This window comes from Hypanus sabinus, chromosome 29, assembly GCF_030144855.1.
Source record: "Hypanus sabinus isolate sHypSab1 chromosome 29, sHypSab1.hap1, whole genome shotgun sequence".
In the NCBI taxonomy this organism is placed as follows: domain Eukaryota; kingdom Metazoa; phylum Chordata; class Chondrichthyes; order Myliobatiformes; family Dasyatidae; genus Hypanus; species Hypanus sabinus.
This window is the reverse complement of record NC_082734.1, coordinates 16239066-16257690: the sequence shown is the minus strand read 5'-3', so window position 1 is coordinate 16257690 and position 18625 is coordinate 16239066. Positions and strand designations below refer to the sequence as shown.

General features: G+C 42.3%; 1 protein-coding gene across 1 annotated transcript in view; it reads left to right on the top strand.

Annotated features, from left to right (window-relative positions):
* Positions 1-18625, top strand: part of LOC132382741 (guanylyl cyclase C-like) — a 74743-nt gene that overhangs the window by 5725 nt on the left and 50393 nt on the right. Inside the window, exons 3-5 of the mRNA XM_059953191.1 lie at positions 2505-2572; positions 5780-5992; positions 6761-6882. Of these exons, the coding sequence (XP_059809174.1) occupies positions 2505-2572; positions 5780-5992; positions 6761-6882 (403 nt within the window). The remainder of the gene's footprint in view (positions 1-2504; positions 2573-5779; positions 5993-6760; positions 6883-18625) is intronic.

Here is an 18625-nt window from a genome sequence, read left to right as displayed (position 1 = left end):
CAAGTTATTCATTAGTGTCACAGCCTGAGGAAATAAGGTGTCAGCCAGTATTAGCTCTGATGCTCCTGTACCTTCTTCCTGATGGTAGTGGGTCGAAGAGATTGTGGGATGGGTGGTAGGGATCCTCAACAATGCTTCAATCCCTTTCTCTACAACGCACCCAGTAAATGTCACAAATAAGGGGAGGGAGACTCCAGTGATCCTCTTGGTGGGTTTCCGTAGTCTTCTGGTCTAAAGCTTGGTAGCTTCCATACCACACAACGATGCAGCCGTTCAGGATGCTCTCAATGATGCCCCTGTGGAAAGTTGTTAGAATGGAGGGAGGGTGGCAGGGATCCTTGTGTGCCTCATTCTCCCCAGACACTACTGCGCCTTCTTGACTAATGAGGAGATGCTGTGGGTCAAGGTCAAGGTTGGGCACACCAAGGAACTTGGCAGTCTTCATTTTTTCCACGGCAGAGCCATTGACGCGCAATTGAGAGTGATCGACCTGCACCTTCCTGAAGTCCACAATCATCTCTTTTGTCTTGTCCACGTTGAGACTCTTTTTATTCAGTCAACTACAGAACCTAACAGTAGTTAGCAACAACACAGTAGCTGCTTCCACATACTCCCGGCAACCTTTCACCACAGTACCCAAATGCATAGTAATTTATTACACTGCAATTACGCTTTATCCATCAGGTGGAATGCTAGACTGGACTGGTGTGCTTAGGTTTGTTGGAATAAACCCAAGTTAATCCACTTGACCTATTCTGCCCCACTGAGTGCATTAATAACCAAAGGGTTTGTAGATTAATACCGCAGATATTTTCCTTCTAGGCTGTTTATTCGCACCTTTCTGCATTTTTCTGAGGAAGTGTGTCAAGCTTGGAGTACTTTCACAGCTCAGAAAATTCTCGTCCATATGGCTATCCCTCATATGTCAGACTCAATGGTGAATGCCAATAGATTGATTGAACTAGGGTATTATAACATGTGAAAACACTCCTGAGAACAAGGTGTTTCAGGCCCTTGGAAGAAGGAGAGGATTTTTACTCTAGGTTGGGATACAAAGGGTTGGAAAGCCAGTCTTTCCCTGTATCACAGGATGTGAAATTCAGGGATATCCAATTCTGTTTTATTCCTCCCTCCTCAGTGCCACTCTTCAAAGAGGCTTTTGCAGGGTTAGTTTCACCGCCAGCTTCTGGTGACTGATGGATGTTGTACATATCGGCCAGTTATTTCCTCTCACAACGTGACCTTGCATTGGTTCCTCCTTTTCTTTCTCTGCCCTCACACTTGTGTTCTAGATGGGCCGCCCTCTCATAGTTATGGGTGTATAGAAAATACAGCATCGGCAATGTCCTGATTCTCATCAAAGGTTGGCTTAATAAAGACTTGCAATGTAAGATCACATCAAGCATATGAGCCAACTATTTTGTTAAAAGGAAGAAATCAGACTGAGAGAAATTTATTTGCCTTGGGGGCGGAAGATAACTGATGGTGAAAGTCAGCAACCAAGCTTCAGTAAAAGCTTCACCCATTCTGAATTGTGTGCAGACTACAAGACAGAAACAGACCTTTGCCTGCCTCTGTACCCAACTGCCTCTGTATTTTCCCTCCTCTCTTCACATGAGAGGCAGAATGATTCAGCTATTAGAGCCATTATCTCACGCCACTGAAGACCTGGGTCCAAACCACACCTCGGGAGTTTGCATGTTCTTCCTGTGACTGTGTGACCTAGGGGCTTTGGATACCTACCACGTGCCAAAGGTGTGTGGGTTCTTAGGGCAATCGACCACTGTAAATTACCCCTAGTGTGTTCATTCATTCAGTGCCGTGTTGTATGACGTTGGCAATCTTGGTCTTCACCATGATTGTTCTTGGCATATTTTTCTACTGAAGTGGTTTGCCATCTCCTTCTTCAGGGCAGTGACTTCACAAGACGGATGACCCCAGCCATTATCAATACTCATCAGAGATTGTCTGCCTAGTGTCAGTGGTCATATCACCAGGGCTTGTGATATGCAGCAGCTGCTCATAAGACCATCCACCACCTGATCCCATGGCTTCACATGACCCTGATCGAGGGGTGGGGGTTAGCTGGTGCTACACCTGGCCCAAGGGTGACCTGCAGGCTACTGGATGGAAGGAATGCCTTACACCTCCTTTGATAGAGATGTACTTCCACTCCGTCACCATCCTAGTGTGTAGGTGGGTGATAGAATCTGGGGACAAATAAGCATGTGGTGAGATTAGAAAACAGGACTGATGAATGACTGATGATTTTCATGGACAGTGACAAGAAGGGCAAATTTCCAAGCTGTATCTTTCAATCACAATATTTGTGTATTTTCCTGTTCCTTTCTTTCCTGTTCTTCGTGTTAAATGATTATTTTATGTTGTTCAACAGCATCCCAAAAATTGAAGTGCCTTGTGCCTACCCAATGAATGGAAAACTGGGAGCGTACCATTGAGACCGATGATTCTGATCTTAATTTTCTTTTTAATCCTGGATCTAGATGGGCGAAAACTTGGGCTGTGCAGTTGTGGGCCTCACATGTACCTATGCGACCTTTCAAATTGTCTCGTAAGTCTCTACCTCCTATAAATGTGAGTTCCTTTCAATAATGAACTGAAAGATGCACCCTGATGTTTTCATTGCAGATGATCACGGTGATTTACTTCTGAGATGGAGGAGACAGAAAGTGTGTGTGTGTGTGTGTGTGTGTGTGTGAGAGAGAGAGAGAGAGAGAGATTGATTAATTTTGTTCCTGCCCTGTGTGTTAAAGATGGCAAATGGCTCAGTTGCCCTTGACCAGAAGACTGTAAAGTATGACAATATGTCAAGACACACAGCCTGCACCTCCATTCCTGAAGGATGGTGCCTAGTAAATGTATGGCTTGTATTGATGGAAAAAGAAGAAGAGAGTACAGAAACCGAAAAGCCTGTGGTTCTTCGACATTAATCTTTGAAAGTGGAAGAACAAATTTGGAAAGCGGACTTAGATGAAAGCGTGTGGGATCATGGGTTTTATAAACATGGGAGTAATACACAAAAAAATATTTTGGCTACAACTTTGTTAGTGATTGGCTGGTCTTGAGTTGAAGTATTGTAACCAATGTTGGACACCAGCATCAGGAAGAACTTCAGAAGATTTTATATACAGCAGACGTAGCATAAATATGAGAAAGTCTGCAGATGCTGGAAATCCAAAGCAACACACATAAAATACTCGAGGAACTCCACAGGCCAGGCAGCATCATTAGACAAGAGTAAATAGTCGATGTTTTGGTCTGAGACCCTTCTTCAAGACTCATTCCAAAAATATTAGAAGGGGTCCAGTCAAGCTTTACTGAAATGGTACCAAAGATATGGGGCTTCTACAGAGTGACTGGGGAAACTAAGCTTGTCATTGGTGCACAGAAAGTTAAGGAAACGCTTGTTGGAGGTTTTTAAAGTTAGAATAAAATTTTAATAAAATGTCTCCAGGGACAGGTGGGTCAATAACCAATGATATATACTTCAGATAAATGGGAAAAAAATTAGACACAAGTGATTTAGTAATCCAATGGGTCTTTTTGTGATTTTTATTTTTATTTTATTTTATTGAGAATAGGCCCTTCCAGCCCTTCGAGCTGCATCCCCTGGCACTCCCCTGATTTAACTCTAGTCTAATCACTGGACAATTTACAATGACCAAATAACCTACCAACTGGTACACCTTTGGACTGTGGGAAGAAACCGGGGCATCTGGAGGAAACCCCATGGGGAGAACATACAAACTCCTTACAGACAGTGGTGATGTGGTATGCAAATTGAAAGTGGGTTAACTTCCAAACTGTATTTGATGGAGAAAACTTTGCAGAGCTGTAGACGCAGTGGAGTTTCTTCTTCAATGGACTGAACAGATGATACTAAGCTCCATTTTCATCATCATGGAAAGTACCTCCTTCATATCATTTTCATCATCATGGAAAGTACCTCCTCAAGTCACTTGGTCTGCTACTTTCTGATGAATAAAACAAATCAATTGAGACTTTTCTTTGTTAGCTGCTGAGTTGTATGGGAGGGGCTTGAATTAAATTGACTTTATTTTTTACATCCTTCACATATATGCGTAAAAATATTTACATTACATCTCTATCTAAATGTGCAATCATAGTAATTTATAATAATTTATGATAAATAGAACAGTGAGTAGAGTAGAATAGAACTAGAGAGTACACTCAAATCAGCGTGAATTAATCAGTCTGATGGCCTGGTGGAAGAAGCTGTCCCAGAGCCTGTTGGTTCTGGCCTTTATGCTGTAGTACCGTTTCCTGGATGGTAGCAGCTGGAATAGATTGTGGTTGGGATGACTTGGGTCCCCAGTGATCCTACGGGCCCTTTTTACACACCTGCCCTTGTAAATGTCCTGAATCATGGGAAGTGCACAACTACAGATGCGCTGGGCTCTCTGCACCACTCTCTGCAGAGTCCTGCGATTAAGGGAGGTATATATAGTTCCTATACCAGTCAGTGATGCAGCTGGTCAGGATGCTCTCAATTGTGCCCCTGTAGAAAGTTCTTGGGATTTGGGGGCCCCATACCAAACCTCCTCAACCATCTGAGGTGAAAGAAGTGCTGTAGTGCCTTTTTCACTGCACAACTGGTGTGTACAGATGACGTGAGGTCTTTGGTGATGTGGATGCTGAGGAATTTGAAGCTGTTTACTCTCTCAACCCCAGATCCGTTGATGTCAATAGGGTTTAACCTGTCTCCATTCCTCCTGTTATCCACAACCAGCAACTTTGTTTTTGCAACATCGAGGGAGAGGTTGTTTTCTTGACACCATTGTGTCAGAGAGATGACTTCTTCCCTGTAGGCCACCTCATTATTGTTTGAGTTAAGGCCAATCAATGTAGTGTCAGCGGCAAATTTCATTAGCAAATTGGAGTTATGGGTGGTGATACAGTCATGGATATACAGGAAGTAAAGGAGGGGACTCAGTACGCAGCCCTGAGGGGCTCCTGAATTGAGAGTCAGAAGGTTGGAGGTGAGGGAGCCCACTCTTACAACCTGCTGGTGATCTGACAGGAAGTCCAAGAGTTGAATCAAAGAACAGCATGTGCCTATTGTGTCATCTGTCGATCACTTGTGTCAGTAGGCGATTTGTAGGGGATACCGTTTGGGTGGAAGCATGCTGTAGATGTAGTCCTTGACCAGCCTCTCAAAGCATTTGCTTATTATTGAGGTGAGTGCGACAGGACGCCAGTCGTTGAGGCATGTTACCTTGGTCTTTTTTGGTACAGGGACAATGGTGGATAATTTGAAGCAGGAGGGCACTCTACACTGGGAGAGGGAGAGATTAAAAATATCAGTACACAGCTATTAGCCCATCAATGAATCCCCTGACCACTTCGATGAGATATGGTTAGGGTGAATCACACCTGATAAGGAATATTATTAATAACTTCAAGAACCACAACAAAATTTGCAAATACAATGCACATTTAACCTTTTAAGACCTCCACAGGAGTGTTTGCGAACTACCGTTTGTAAATTTGACACAAATTCTGTAAAAAGGTGTTGAGGCTTGTAGCCAAAATTCAGTCAAAGAGAGAGATTTTAGAGAGCCTCTTCAATGAAAGAAGAGAGGTGAAAAGACCGACTGATATAATGATAAAGTTCCAGACCAGAGGGCCATGGCAGCAAAGTGGGATGTTCAAGAGTTCAGAATTGGTTAAAACAGGAAAAAGAGACAAAAGTATTAAATAAGTAGTAACATGATCATAAATTTACTTTTTTTGACAGGCTGGATACATTTTTGGACATCCCTATGATATCTGCAGGTAGCTTTGGCTTATCCTGTGACTACAAGCCCAACTTGACCAGGATCCTGCCCACAGCTAGAAAGATCTCCAGCTTTTTCCTATGGTTCTGGGATGACAAGTCCACTGTGAAGGAACATAACTGGGACTCAACTTACATCTACAAGAAAGATGAAACTTCAGAGTCCTGTTTCTGGTGGGTTATTTTTTTTATCTGATCCACCTCAGCATAAAGTTCTGCAGTGCAAACTATTGTCCTGAAATGGAACACACCCAGAGATCTGAGCAGCTACAGACCTGAGACTTCACTGCAGTTTATCACCATAAATAAGAACTCCTAGTCTGATAGGGCTTTTGAACTTCAGCTATAAGTCTTTCCATTCCCCATGTTACGATAGGGTTCTGTTCCTGAGAACTGTTTATAACGCGAACAGTCTGCAACCTAGATATGCCACCATCCAGCAATATTGTTAAATAAATTTATAGGGCAACCAAGCAATGTGTAGCTAAACCAGGGCACTTACCTTAACCATTAAGATTTCTCTGCTAGATGCAATATTGTTGCCATAAACCGGGTCCCCTGCAGCCCTGCAACAGCGGCCAAATTCATCCTACCAGTCTCCCGAACAGTCATTTGTATATAAATGCTGACCATAAATTGGGTGTTTGTAACCTGGGGAGAACTTGCAGATAAATATAGTAATCGTAACAATTGTGCATACAGCCCTCATAAAATTATTATTGCAATATTGATGCAATATTACTATATACATCAATATTGCAATAATCAATGTTGATGCAATAGTAATGGCCATGCTTCAGAAAGTAGCTTTTTAGCTTTGATGTCTCATAGTTTAATGATGTCTCATAGCTTAATTGTGTGTGTGTGTGTGTGTGTTCACTCTTTCTTTTGTTATGTATTTTAATATAAATCTTTTATAAAGGATTGTGTCTATGATTTTAGGTACATTAATGCTTTGGAAGCTGGATCAGCTGCATTCTCCATGGGTTTAGAGGTTAAGGAAATCATTCGGGACCCAATTAAATTTAAGAAGATAGTGCATGACCCAGAAAGGAAGAGTAATGGTGAGTCATGTGCCTTTGCTTCAGGTGGTGTTGCTTTCCTAAAATATTCCGTATCATAAGACCAAAGAAGTGTCATGGGCAGAACTGAAATACACAACTCAGTGTGCTTTATTTTTCATCCAGTATCTTGGCCTCCTTTCATTAAGGCCTCTATACCTTCATCAAGTTAAAATAAACTAATTCCATGAAAAGCAAAAGGAGATAGCCTACCAATCCCATCCATTGATAAGTCTAAACTCAACCCTTTCCACAATCTCTGTCCATCTACCATATTTTTTCTCTGATTACATCTTTCAATCCAACCATCTAGCTGCTCAGCACATCCCGGAATCTTACCTTTTTGCCTTTAACAAATCCTCTCATTCCACTCGGCATACCTTTGACTCAAACCTAACTACCTTCTGGTTTTGTTTGTCAATCTCACCTGACTTCTCATAAGTCTCAATTCCACCTATCTTCCATCTTCCTATTCCTTCTATCTGCTTTCTGACTGTATTACTGAGTCCAATTGTCTGTGTTTAGCCCTTATCTCTCTAATCCAGGGGTTTTTCAACCTTTTTGATGCCATGGACCAATGCCATTAAGCAAGGGGTCTGTGGATGCCAAGTTGGGAAACCATGCTCTAAACTTTTCCTATCCAAGTACTTATCTAAATGTCTTTTGTACACTGTAATTCTACTCACCTCCACCACATCCTCTGACAGCTTTTTCCATATATCTACCACGCTCTGTGTGGGAAAAAGTACCTCTCAGTTCCACTTCAAATATTTCCACCTGTATTTCTTCATCTAAAGTTGTCAGCTTGGTTATCCGTTCCCTCCTTTCCACCATGTTTGCCTCCTCCTAAATGTATCAAACACTGCACATATTATATTTTCACTTTTGTTTGGGCAAGGATGCTTCTTTTCATTAATTCATTGGTAGATTTTATCTCATATTGATTGCTTCCAGATAAACATCTCCCCACAAATGGAAACAATTTTGTGCCCTGTTTACCAACGCCCCTCAGCTTTCTCCAGGAGAAAAGTGACACATACCATTCAACAGTCAATTGTCCAGATGTTTCATCTTTGACTCACCTCTAAGAGATTGTTCCATCATTATTTCATTTTGAACATCCAAGTTACAAATGCTAAAGCTCCATTAAAAGTTCTTGGCTTTCGAATGGCCCATCTGAATGTTTCTGAAAATGTGTGATGCCATCAGTAAACTCCCTGCCCACTTTTTTGCACAACACCCTTAGTAATAGACTTTCTAGCCAGAGGAAGCAGGTTATTTTGGAACCTTCCATGTTTTAGTGGATTTTGCTAATTGTGGTTTCCAGGCCATTTTCACATTGTTGTTTGTAGGAGCATGCTCTGAGCAAGTTTTCTACAGTATTTCTGCTTTACAGTGATGATTACATTTCAAAAGTACTTTTCTGCTGCGAAGTGTTTTGGGATATTCAAAAGGCAGTATATAAGTGCAATTTTCTCTTTGCCTTTTGATGGTTTCACTTCTGCCTATAGTGGAGACGAATTTTCCAGTGACTTGCTCACACTATGTAATCATAAGGACACAAGAAATCATAATCAGGTTAAAATTACTTGCATACTGTATGTTGTGAGATTTGTTGTTATGCAGCAGCAATACATTGCAATACATAAACTGTAATTTATAGTAAGTATTTATATTAAAAAGTAGTGAGGTGTCCATTCAGAAATCTGATGGCAGTGGGGAAGAAACTATTCCTGAATTGTTGAGTGTGTCCCTGATGGTAGAAATCAGAAGAGGGCATGTCCTGCATAATAGGGGGTCCTTAATGATGAACGTCGCCTTTTTGAGATATTGCTCCTTGAAGATGTCCTGGATGCTGGGGAGGCTAGTGCTCATAATGAAGCTGACTGAATTCACAACATTTTGCAGCTTATTTTGATCCTGTGCAGTAGATCTCACATCACCCTCCCCATACCATCCAGTTAGAATGCTCTCTGTCGTACATCCATAGAAATTTACAAGTGTCCACAGTGACATACCCAATCTAAAACCCCTAATGAAATATAGCTGCTCTCATGTCTTATTTGTAACCGTATCAATATGCTGGGCCCAGGAAAGATCCTCAGAAATGTTAACACCCAGGAACTTAAAATTGCTCACCCTTTCGACTTCTGATCCCTCGATGAAGACTAGTGTGTGTTCCCTCATCTTACCTTCTCTGAAGTCCACAATCAATTCTTTCATCTTACTGATGTTGGGTGCAGGGTTGTTGCTGCGACACCACTCAACTAGCAGATCTATCTCACTCCTGTACGCCTCCTGGTCACCATCTGAGATTCTGCCAGCAATAGTTGTGTCATCAATAGTCATGAAGGTCAAGGCAGGAGTACACTATATGAATCCTTGAACCTGCTAGCTGGTAACGTGCTTGGAAAAAGGAATAGAGAACTTTTGGTAAATTTAGATTCAGGAAATGCAAGGAGGAAACTGGAGAGGAGCATAAACACCAGGATGGATCAATTTTTATGCAATGTATCTTATTTTCATTGATTTTTATTTAAGGATAAAAAAAAATTGGCAGGGACACCATTCAGCAAGATGAAAGATGATAGCCTAGCAATATCCCAGTCTATGGCTTCAGTGTTGATCACAACCAATAATTGGAGTAAATCATGATTCATAAACATTTGAGTAATTAGTTCTGACTCCAAAAGAGCAAAACCACAATGCTGAGCCAGTGTCCTCGTTGTTGGCTGTCCAGTCAGAGGAATCAGACTTTCAAAATCTTCTCTGTCAACACTACTCAGAATTCTGCATTTCTTAATGAGACTCTTCTAAACTTCATAGCATATGTGAATGTCACTCAATTGCAATCACTGCCTGAGAACTCCAAAACATGTCATTTGTCGCTCCAGTATTTCTCAGTTGAGTATCCAATATTATATGAGCTGAGATCGTACTTCCATTACTCCTCTTGTCACTCTCTTTGGCATATAGGTCCAAAGATCCCCAAAGGTGACAGCACAGGTAAATAGGGCAGTGAAGAGGGCAACTGGGTGCTTACTTTCATTATCCGGGACATGAATTATAAGTGGAGGGAGCTCCTGGTACTATATAAAATGCTATGTACATTTATGTTTGCCTCAAGTGATTGGACTGGAGGGAACATGGCGGAAATTGGAATTGGTTAATTATTGTCACTTGTAATGAGGGATGGTAAAAACCTTGTTCTGTGTACTGTTCAGACAAATCAATTCATTGTAGAGTTGGACAATAACAGAATGCAGAACAAAGTGGAATACAGATTCACATCAGATTCATTTATTTCTCACTCGTACATCGAAACATCATTTATGTTAACAGCCAACACAACCTAAGGATGAGCTGGGGGGCAGCCTGCGAGAGTCGCCTCACATTCCTGCACCAACACAGCATGCCCACATATTCCTTCACCAACACAGCATGCCCACATATTCCTGCACCAACACAGCATGCCCACACATTCCTGCACCAACACAGCATGCCCATAAATTCCTGCACTAATACAGCATGCCCACACATTCCTGCACCAATACAGCATGCCCACAGCGTGCCCACACATTCCTGCACTAACACAGCATGCCCACAGTATGCCCATACATTCCTGCACTAATACAGCATGCCCACAGTATGCCCATACATTCCTGCACTAACACAGCATGCTCACAATTCCTTCACCAACACAGCATGCCCACACATTCCTACACCTCCAGCCCCAGTTCGGGCATCTCCAGGTTTCTGACCACCAGTCCTTGGCTCTGGACTCTCAGACTACCAGACCCTGGTCCAGATTCACAGACTTCCAATCTCTGGACATGCCGACCCATGGAACTTTGGCCTCCGACTCTGGACTTGCCAATCCCTGGATTTTGACCTCTGGGTGTTGACCCCAGGACTTGCCAATCATGGCTTAGACAATCAGGTGCAAGACTGTGAGGTTAAGAGTCCATATTATTATACTAGGGAACCAATCAAAAGTCATAATGGGGGGAGGGTAGTAGCTGTCCTTGAGTCTGATTGTACATGATATCATGATTTTGTATCTTCTGCCTAATCATGAAGAGAGAAGAGGGAGTGTTCAGGGTGGTTGGGGGTGGTCAATGATTATGCTGGCTGCGTTACTGTGGCAGTGAGGAGTACAGACAGAGCGTACGAAGGGAAGTGGTTTTGATAATGTGCTGGGCTGTGTCCACAACTCTCTTCAGTATCTTGCAGTCACACAGAGCAGTTGCCGTACCAAGCTAGGCCATCGATTAAAAATTGATTATGGTTGAAGGATCATGCCAAATTCCTTTTGTCTCCTGAGGAAGTCAAGGTGCTGGTGAGTTTTCTTGGCCCTGGTGCCAATGTGGCTGGATTGGGATAGACTACATGTGATATTCACTTATAGGTTTTTAAAGCTTTTAACCCTTTCAACCTTAGCATCGTTGATGTAGATAAGGGGTCATGCGCTGCCCCCTTCCTGAAGTCAGTGACCAGGTCTTTTGTTTTGCTGACATTGAGCTAGAAGTTATCTGGACACCATGTTACTAATCTCTCCATCTCTTTCCTGTACTTGGACTAATTGTTATTTGCGACCCAGCCCACTACAACGGCATCATCCACAAACTAGTAGATGGGGTTAAGGTGGAATCTGCCCACGCAATCATGCCTGTACAGGGACAGTAGAGAAGGGGGCAGAGAATGCAATCTTGCAGAGCATCAATGCGAAGAATAATTGTGATGGAGGCATTGCTGCCTAAACTTAACTGATTACAGTCTGTTGGTCAGGAAGTCAAGGATCTAGTGGTAGAGGGAGGAGTTGACTCCCTTGTCTTGGTGATTTCTCTGAATTACTGTACAGAGATGGAGCTGTAGTCAATTATCAAAAGTCTAATGTGGGTTGCTCCATGTTAATGTGTCCAAAGTTCTAGAGATGAGTGTACCACAATGGAGATGACTTCTGCTGTAGACCTGTTTTGGTGATAGACAAACTGCAGTGGGCCATGGCTGGCTGGGAGGATGGAGTATTGTGCTCAGACTCTCCAGGACGTTCATCATTTTGGAATGTTTCTGTCGTGAGCAGAGACGGGACCTGATAGTGGTGAACTAAATCATGAGATGCAGGGAATATGTTGATAGTAAGAGGTGTCTCTCCATGGTAGAGGTGTTAAAGGCCTCCAGGTTTGGTGGTTTAAGGTGAGGAGTAACAAGTTTCTTAGAGATTTAAAGAAGGATTTCTTTCACTTCCTCCAAGAGGATTACAATCTTGTTGTAGGACATGGAGACTTGTGTGCCTCAATATACTATGTAGGTTGGAGTCAGGGCCTTGTGCTTTGGCTCTTGGTAGGGTCACCCATTCCAGCCAGTGGTCCACTGGTCCTCCAGGTTTGGTGGTTCAGCTCAGGGCTAACAGCCCTGACTGGTCAAAAAAAAATTGTTGTGGAAATGGCAATGAAGATTTCTTCTATGTGGCCAAGGGCAGACTGAGATGGAGGACCTTCACTGTTTCCCTTAATGCCAGCGGCAGAACAGGCAATTAATAATAATGAATTTTTTTTACTTAAAGGATAATTGAAATTTAGAACAAGCTGTTCAGGGAAGTGGGAGATCTGAGACTCTCACAATATTTAAGAAACATCTGGATAAACATTTGAATTAGCATTGAATTGTAGACTGCAGATCATGTGCTGGTAAATGGAAATACTGGAGGCAGATTCTTGATGGTCAGTATATCCATGGTGGACCAAAGGTTCTATTTCTTTGCTCTGTGACAATATATGATTTTATAATACCCAGCATGCCTCCTGCTCAGCCTAATCTTTGCCAATAATAATTCAAGATGATCTGTACTTCATCTCCAGATGATTGTTCACAAAACTGAAGTAGTCATGTTGGCATCTTGTCAAAAGATCGGTCAAAGCCCACTAACTTCAATTATAAAACATCTTCCAAAGTTTTTCATGTATGTAAGTATTTGCCAGATGAATTCAGCTTTCATTTTAATTTCTGTGTTTTTTTACAGGCTCTAAGCTTATTGAATGTGTCTGGATTGTTTGGGTTAGTTCAGCTAGAAGATTTATTTACTCAGTTTATTTAGGTAGTTAAGTTGTTTGGATTGACTTGGGCAATAAAATTTTACAACTTAACTTTGATGACTTTTGACTCAGTTGCTTAGTCGCCTCACCCAGCACGTTGTGTAATCGTTAACCAAATGTTAATTTTCATCTCCGTAAATGTCAGAGTCAGAGGTAATGACACCTTATTGTACTCCTTGCTGTTAGTCATGCATGGAGTCATATTGGGCCAGCAGTAACTACTCTAACAATGGAGACAGGGTTAGAGTAATACATACCAGCCATCATAAATTGCTATTATTACATATTACCACAAATTACCTATTATTACAGATGTGATAACATTTTAAAAACTATAACATATCTTGGCAGAGTCCGCCTGGCATTATGGAGGGAGAATCACGTTTAACACATTAGCATTCTTTGAGAACGTAATTAGCAAGATAGTGAGTATAGTTTATTCTAATACACATTTGATTGCTAACCATCTAAAATTTATCGCACAAGGTAATAGTTCATGGTGTTGAGATTGATATATTTGTTGGGAATGAGTATTGGTTAACATGCAGAAAACAAAGAGATAAGCAGGTCATTTTTCAATTGGTAATCTCTAACTTGTGTTTCAGGGATCAATAGGTGGTATATTTAATGTCAGAGAAATGTCACATTATAGTTACTTAGAATCTATAATAATTACTCAGATAAAGGAGCTAACTTTGTCGGTGAAACAAAGACAGATGGGAAAAAGAGTTGTAAGAGGGATACAGTGTATCAGGAAAGAAATGTTTAGACAGATATAATAAGGGGAAATGCAAGGGTATCCATCATCATCACCATTATGTTGTATGACATGAGTGATCATGGTCTTCCATCTGAGAAGTTATAAGCTCTTCAAAACTTCTGCCTGTCCAGCCCTTGATGTAACTCATGAATCTCAATCAGTTTTCCCCTTCATGCAAGTTGTTCAAGCTTCTCTTTCCTCAGAACGTGTCCCAGAAATTCCAGCTGCCGTTTGCAGATTGATGATATGAACTCTCTTCTAATTCTGGCTCTTCGCCACATTTCCTCATTTGTCATTCTGTCCTTCCACATCTTCATCACTCTTCTCAAAAACCTCATTTCTGCAGCTTCGTCTTCCCTCATTTTGCTTTGATGTTGTCTTGTATTCACGTCCATACATTAATGCAAGTTCTCCCTAAATCAGAGTATTAAATTTTGTGAAGCTGTTACATGTTGGTGTTCACAGAGATCTACTGTGCACAGAATCAGAAATTTTGCAAGAATATATGGATAAAGATTCATAGAATGAGGGGATTGTCTATGTAAAATAGATTGAGCAAGGTGGGTCTACTCTCAAATTTAGAGGCTTTAGAGGGATCTTTTCAGATAAGATTGCATGAATCACAGAAAAATTAAACCATAAAACCATAAGATATAGGAGCAGAATTAGGTCATTTGGCCCATTGAGTCTGCTCCGCCATTTTATCATGGCTAATCCAGAATTTTCCTCTCAGCCACAATCTCCTGCCTTCTCCCTGTATCCCTTCATGTCTTGACCAATCAAGAATCTATCAACCTCTGCCTTAAATACTGTATACATAAAGACTTGGTCTCCACCGTTGCCTGTGGCAAAGAATTCCACAGATTCACCACTCTCTGGCTATAAAAATTCCTCCTCATCTCCTATCTAAGGCTCGGTTCTGAGGCGATATCCTCTGGTTTAAGATTCACCCACCGTAGGAAACATCCTCTCCACACCCAAGGCCTGTCACCGTTCAATAGGTTTTAATTTAGCTCACTGAATAAATTCTGCCAAAGTGTGGTCTACTGCCTGGAACCCGGCAAAATCTTTCCTCCCAAGATCTTATTAGTACTCTCCTGAACGCTACAATTGAATCTGCCTCTCCTGCAATGGCATTGTAGTTCAGACCCAAATCACCTACTGTGTTTAATTGAAACCTTTTGGCTTATGTTGTCTTTCATTTTTTTGCCAAATACGTTTGTTCCTTTAGTTCTTGACCCTTCCACCAATGGAACTGTCTTGTCTGTCTTTATTGAAACGTTCCATGATCTTAAATATCTTGGGTGCTCATCTGACCTCCTCTGTTCCAAGTAGAATAACCTGCTTCTCCGGTCTATCTAGACGACAAATAATTTTATCCATGGGATTATTTCAGTCCATCCCCTCTGCACCCTTTTTTTTATGGCCCTCACATATTTCTTGAACTTTGGTTCCCAGAAATGGCCACCATCCTCCAGATGTGGTTGAACCAATGTTCTCACTGCTGTTGTGTGTGGCTTGCACTGAGAAGTAAGTGCATACACCCAGCCCAAATCGTTAGGGAACATGTTAAGTGGATATGATGTTACCCCTGTAGAAAGCATCCTATACAGGTGCATCACGTCTTGGTACGGCAAATACTCTGCCAGTGATGGCAAGAATTGGCAGAGATTTGTGGATTCACCACAGCAGATCACAAAAACCAACCTTCCCTCCACGAACCTGTCTACACCTTCTTCCCGCTTCAGTAAGCAGCCAACATAATCAAAGATCAAACCCGCACCAGGCTTGATGACCTACAGCTTATTAGGGAAAGTGAGCAGGAGATCAATAGGAGCTACAGGGAGTTAGTCACCCCGAGGCTGCAGGAGCTAGGCAGGTGGGTGATGGTCAGGGAAGGGATGGGAAGAGCTCAGATAGTAGAGAGCACCCCTGTGGCCAACCCCGTCAGTAATCGTTACCTCATTTTGGATGCTGTTGCAGGGACTTGGGGGGGGGGGGAGTGACCTGACAGAGGATGACCACGGTGATTGGGTCTCTGGCACTGAGCCTGGTTCTGTGGTGCAGAAGGGAAAGAGGAAGATGAGGAATGCGGTAGTCATGGGGGATTCCACAATGAGGGGAACAGACAGGAGGTTCTGATAGAGATACCCACATGGTGTGTTGTCTCCCAGGTGCCAGGTTACAGGATGTCTTGGATCCGGTGTAGAGCGTTCTAAAGGGAGGGGGTGAACAGCCTTGGTACACGCTGGTATCAATGACGAGGGTAGAAAAAGGGAGGAGGTCCTGAAGAGAGTATTCAGGGAGTTGGGTAGGAAGCTGAAAAGCAGGACCTCCAGGGTAGTAATCTCAGGATTGTTGCTTGTGCCATGTGCTAACAAGCGCAAGAATAGCATGATCAGGCATGTTAATGCATGTCCGAGAGACTGGTATAGGGGGCAGGGCTTCGGGTTCCTGGATCATTGGGGCCTCTTCTGGGGGAGGTACAACCTGTACAAAAAGGACAGGTTACACCGGAACCCAAAGGAGTCCAATATCCTGGCAGGCAGGTTTAATAAAGCTATTTGGGTGAGTTTAAACTAATTTGGCAGGGGGATGGGAACTGCAGTGATAAGACCGATGAAGGGGAAAACATAAATAAATCAAAGATAGCGTTCAGCAGAGATAATAGAAAAGGTCAGGCAGGGGATGAGGCATAATCACAGCCAGCGGGGTGAGTTACAAGGCAAAATGAGGCGTGATACAGTTAAAACAGAAAGCAACAAATACTGGACTGAAAGTGTTGTATCTGAATGCACGTAGCATAAGAAATAAGATGGATGATCTTCAAAATCAGCTACAGATTGGCAAGTATGACATTGTGACCATCTCTGAAACTTGGCTAAAGGTTGGCTGCCATTGGGATTTGAATGTCCAAGGATATTTGGTGTATAGGTTAGTAGGCAGAGGGGGTGGTGTGGCCCTGTGTATAAGAAATAATATTAAATCATTAGAAAGGGATGACATAGGGTGGGAAGGTGTAGAGTCTCTATGGGTTGAGTTAAGAAATGGCAAGGGTAAAAGGACCCTAATGGCAGTTGTATACAGGCCTCCAAACAGCAGCTGGAGATAGAAAAGGCATGTCATGATAATCGTTGGGGATTTCAACATGAAAGTGGAATGGGAAAACCAGGCCAGTACTGGATCTCAAGAGAGAGAATTTGTAGAATGTCAAAGTGATGGCTTTTTAGAACAGCTTGTTGTTGAGCCCAGTAGGGGATCAGCTGTGCTGGACTGGGAGTTGTGTAAAGATCCGGAGGTGATAAGAAAGCTTAGGGTTAAGGAATCCTTAGGGAACAGTTATCACAATATGATTGAGTTCACTTTAAAATTTGAGAAGGAGAAACTAAATTCCAATGTGTCAGGATTTCGGTGGAATAAAGGAAATTACAATGGCATGAGAGAGGAACTGGCCAAGGTTGACTGGAAAGAGACACCAGCAGGAAGGACAGCGGAGCAGCAATGGCTGGAGTTTCTGTGAAAAATGAGGGAAGTGCAAGACAGATATATTCCAAATAAGAAGAACTTTTTGAATAGAAGGACACTACCATGGCTGACAAGTGAAGTCAGAGCCAAAAGCAAAAGAGAGGCATACAAGGAAGCCAAACCTGGTGGGAAGATAGTGGATTGGGAAGCTTTTAAAGTCTTGCAGAAAGAAACTAAGAAGGTCATTAGGAAGGAAAAGATGAATTATGAAAGGAAGCTGGCAACTAATATCAAAGAAGATACTAAAAGCTTTTTTTAAGTATATAAAGGGTAAAAGAGAGTTGAGGGTAGATATAGGACCAATAGAAAATGATGCTGGAGATATCATAATGAAAGGTGCAGAGACGGCAGAGGAACTGAATGCGTATTTTGCATCAGTCTTCACATCTGCAGTATACTGGACATTCAAGAATGTCAGGGAAGTGAAGTATGTGCAGTGAAAATTATGACTGAGAAGGTGCTCAGGAAGCTTAGTGGTCTGAGGGTGGATAAATCTCCTGGACCTGATGGAATGCTCCTTTGGGTTCTGAAGGAAGTAGCTAGAGAGATTGCAGAGGCAGTAACAATGATTTTTCAAGAATCGATAGATTCTGGCATTGTACCAGATGACTGGAAAATTGCAAATGTTACTCCGCTATGTAAGAAGAGTGGGAGGCAGCAGAAAGGAAACTATAGACCTGTTAGCCTGACATCTGTGGTTGGGAATCGATTGTTAGGGATGAGATTACGGAGTAACTGGAGGCACGTGAGAAGATAGGCCAAAGACAGCATGGTTTCCTGAAAGGAAAATCCTGCCTGACTAACCTACTGGAATTTTTGAGGAAATTACAAGCAGGGTAGACAAAGGAGATTCAGTAGATGTGATGTACTTGGATTTTCAGGCCTTTGATAAGGTGCCACACATGAGGCTGCTTAACAAGATGTCTCATGGAATTACAGGGAGGTTACTAGCATGGGTGGAGCATTGGCTGATTGGCAGAAAACAGAGTGGGAATAAAGGGATCCTATTCTGGCTGGCTGCTGGTTACCGGTGGAGCTCCACAGGGGTTGGTGCTGGGACTGCTGCTTTTTTACGATGTATGTCAATGATTTGGACTATGGGATTAATGGATTTGTAGCTAAATTTGCAGATGATACAAAGATAGGTGAAAGAGCAGGTAATTTTGAGGAAACAGAGAGCCGGCAGAGAGACTTAGATAGTTTAGGGGAATGGGCAAGGAAGTGGCAAATAAAATACAATGTTAGAAATTGCATGGTCATGCACTTTGGTGGAAGAAATAAATGGGCAGACTGTTATTTAGATAGGAAGAGAAGTCAAACTGCAGAGATTCAAAAGGACTTGGGAGTCCTTGTGCAGGATACCCTA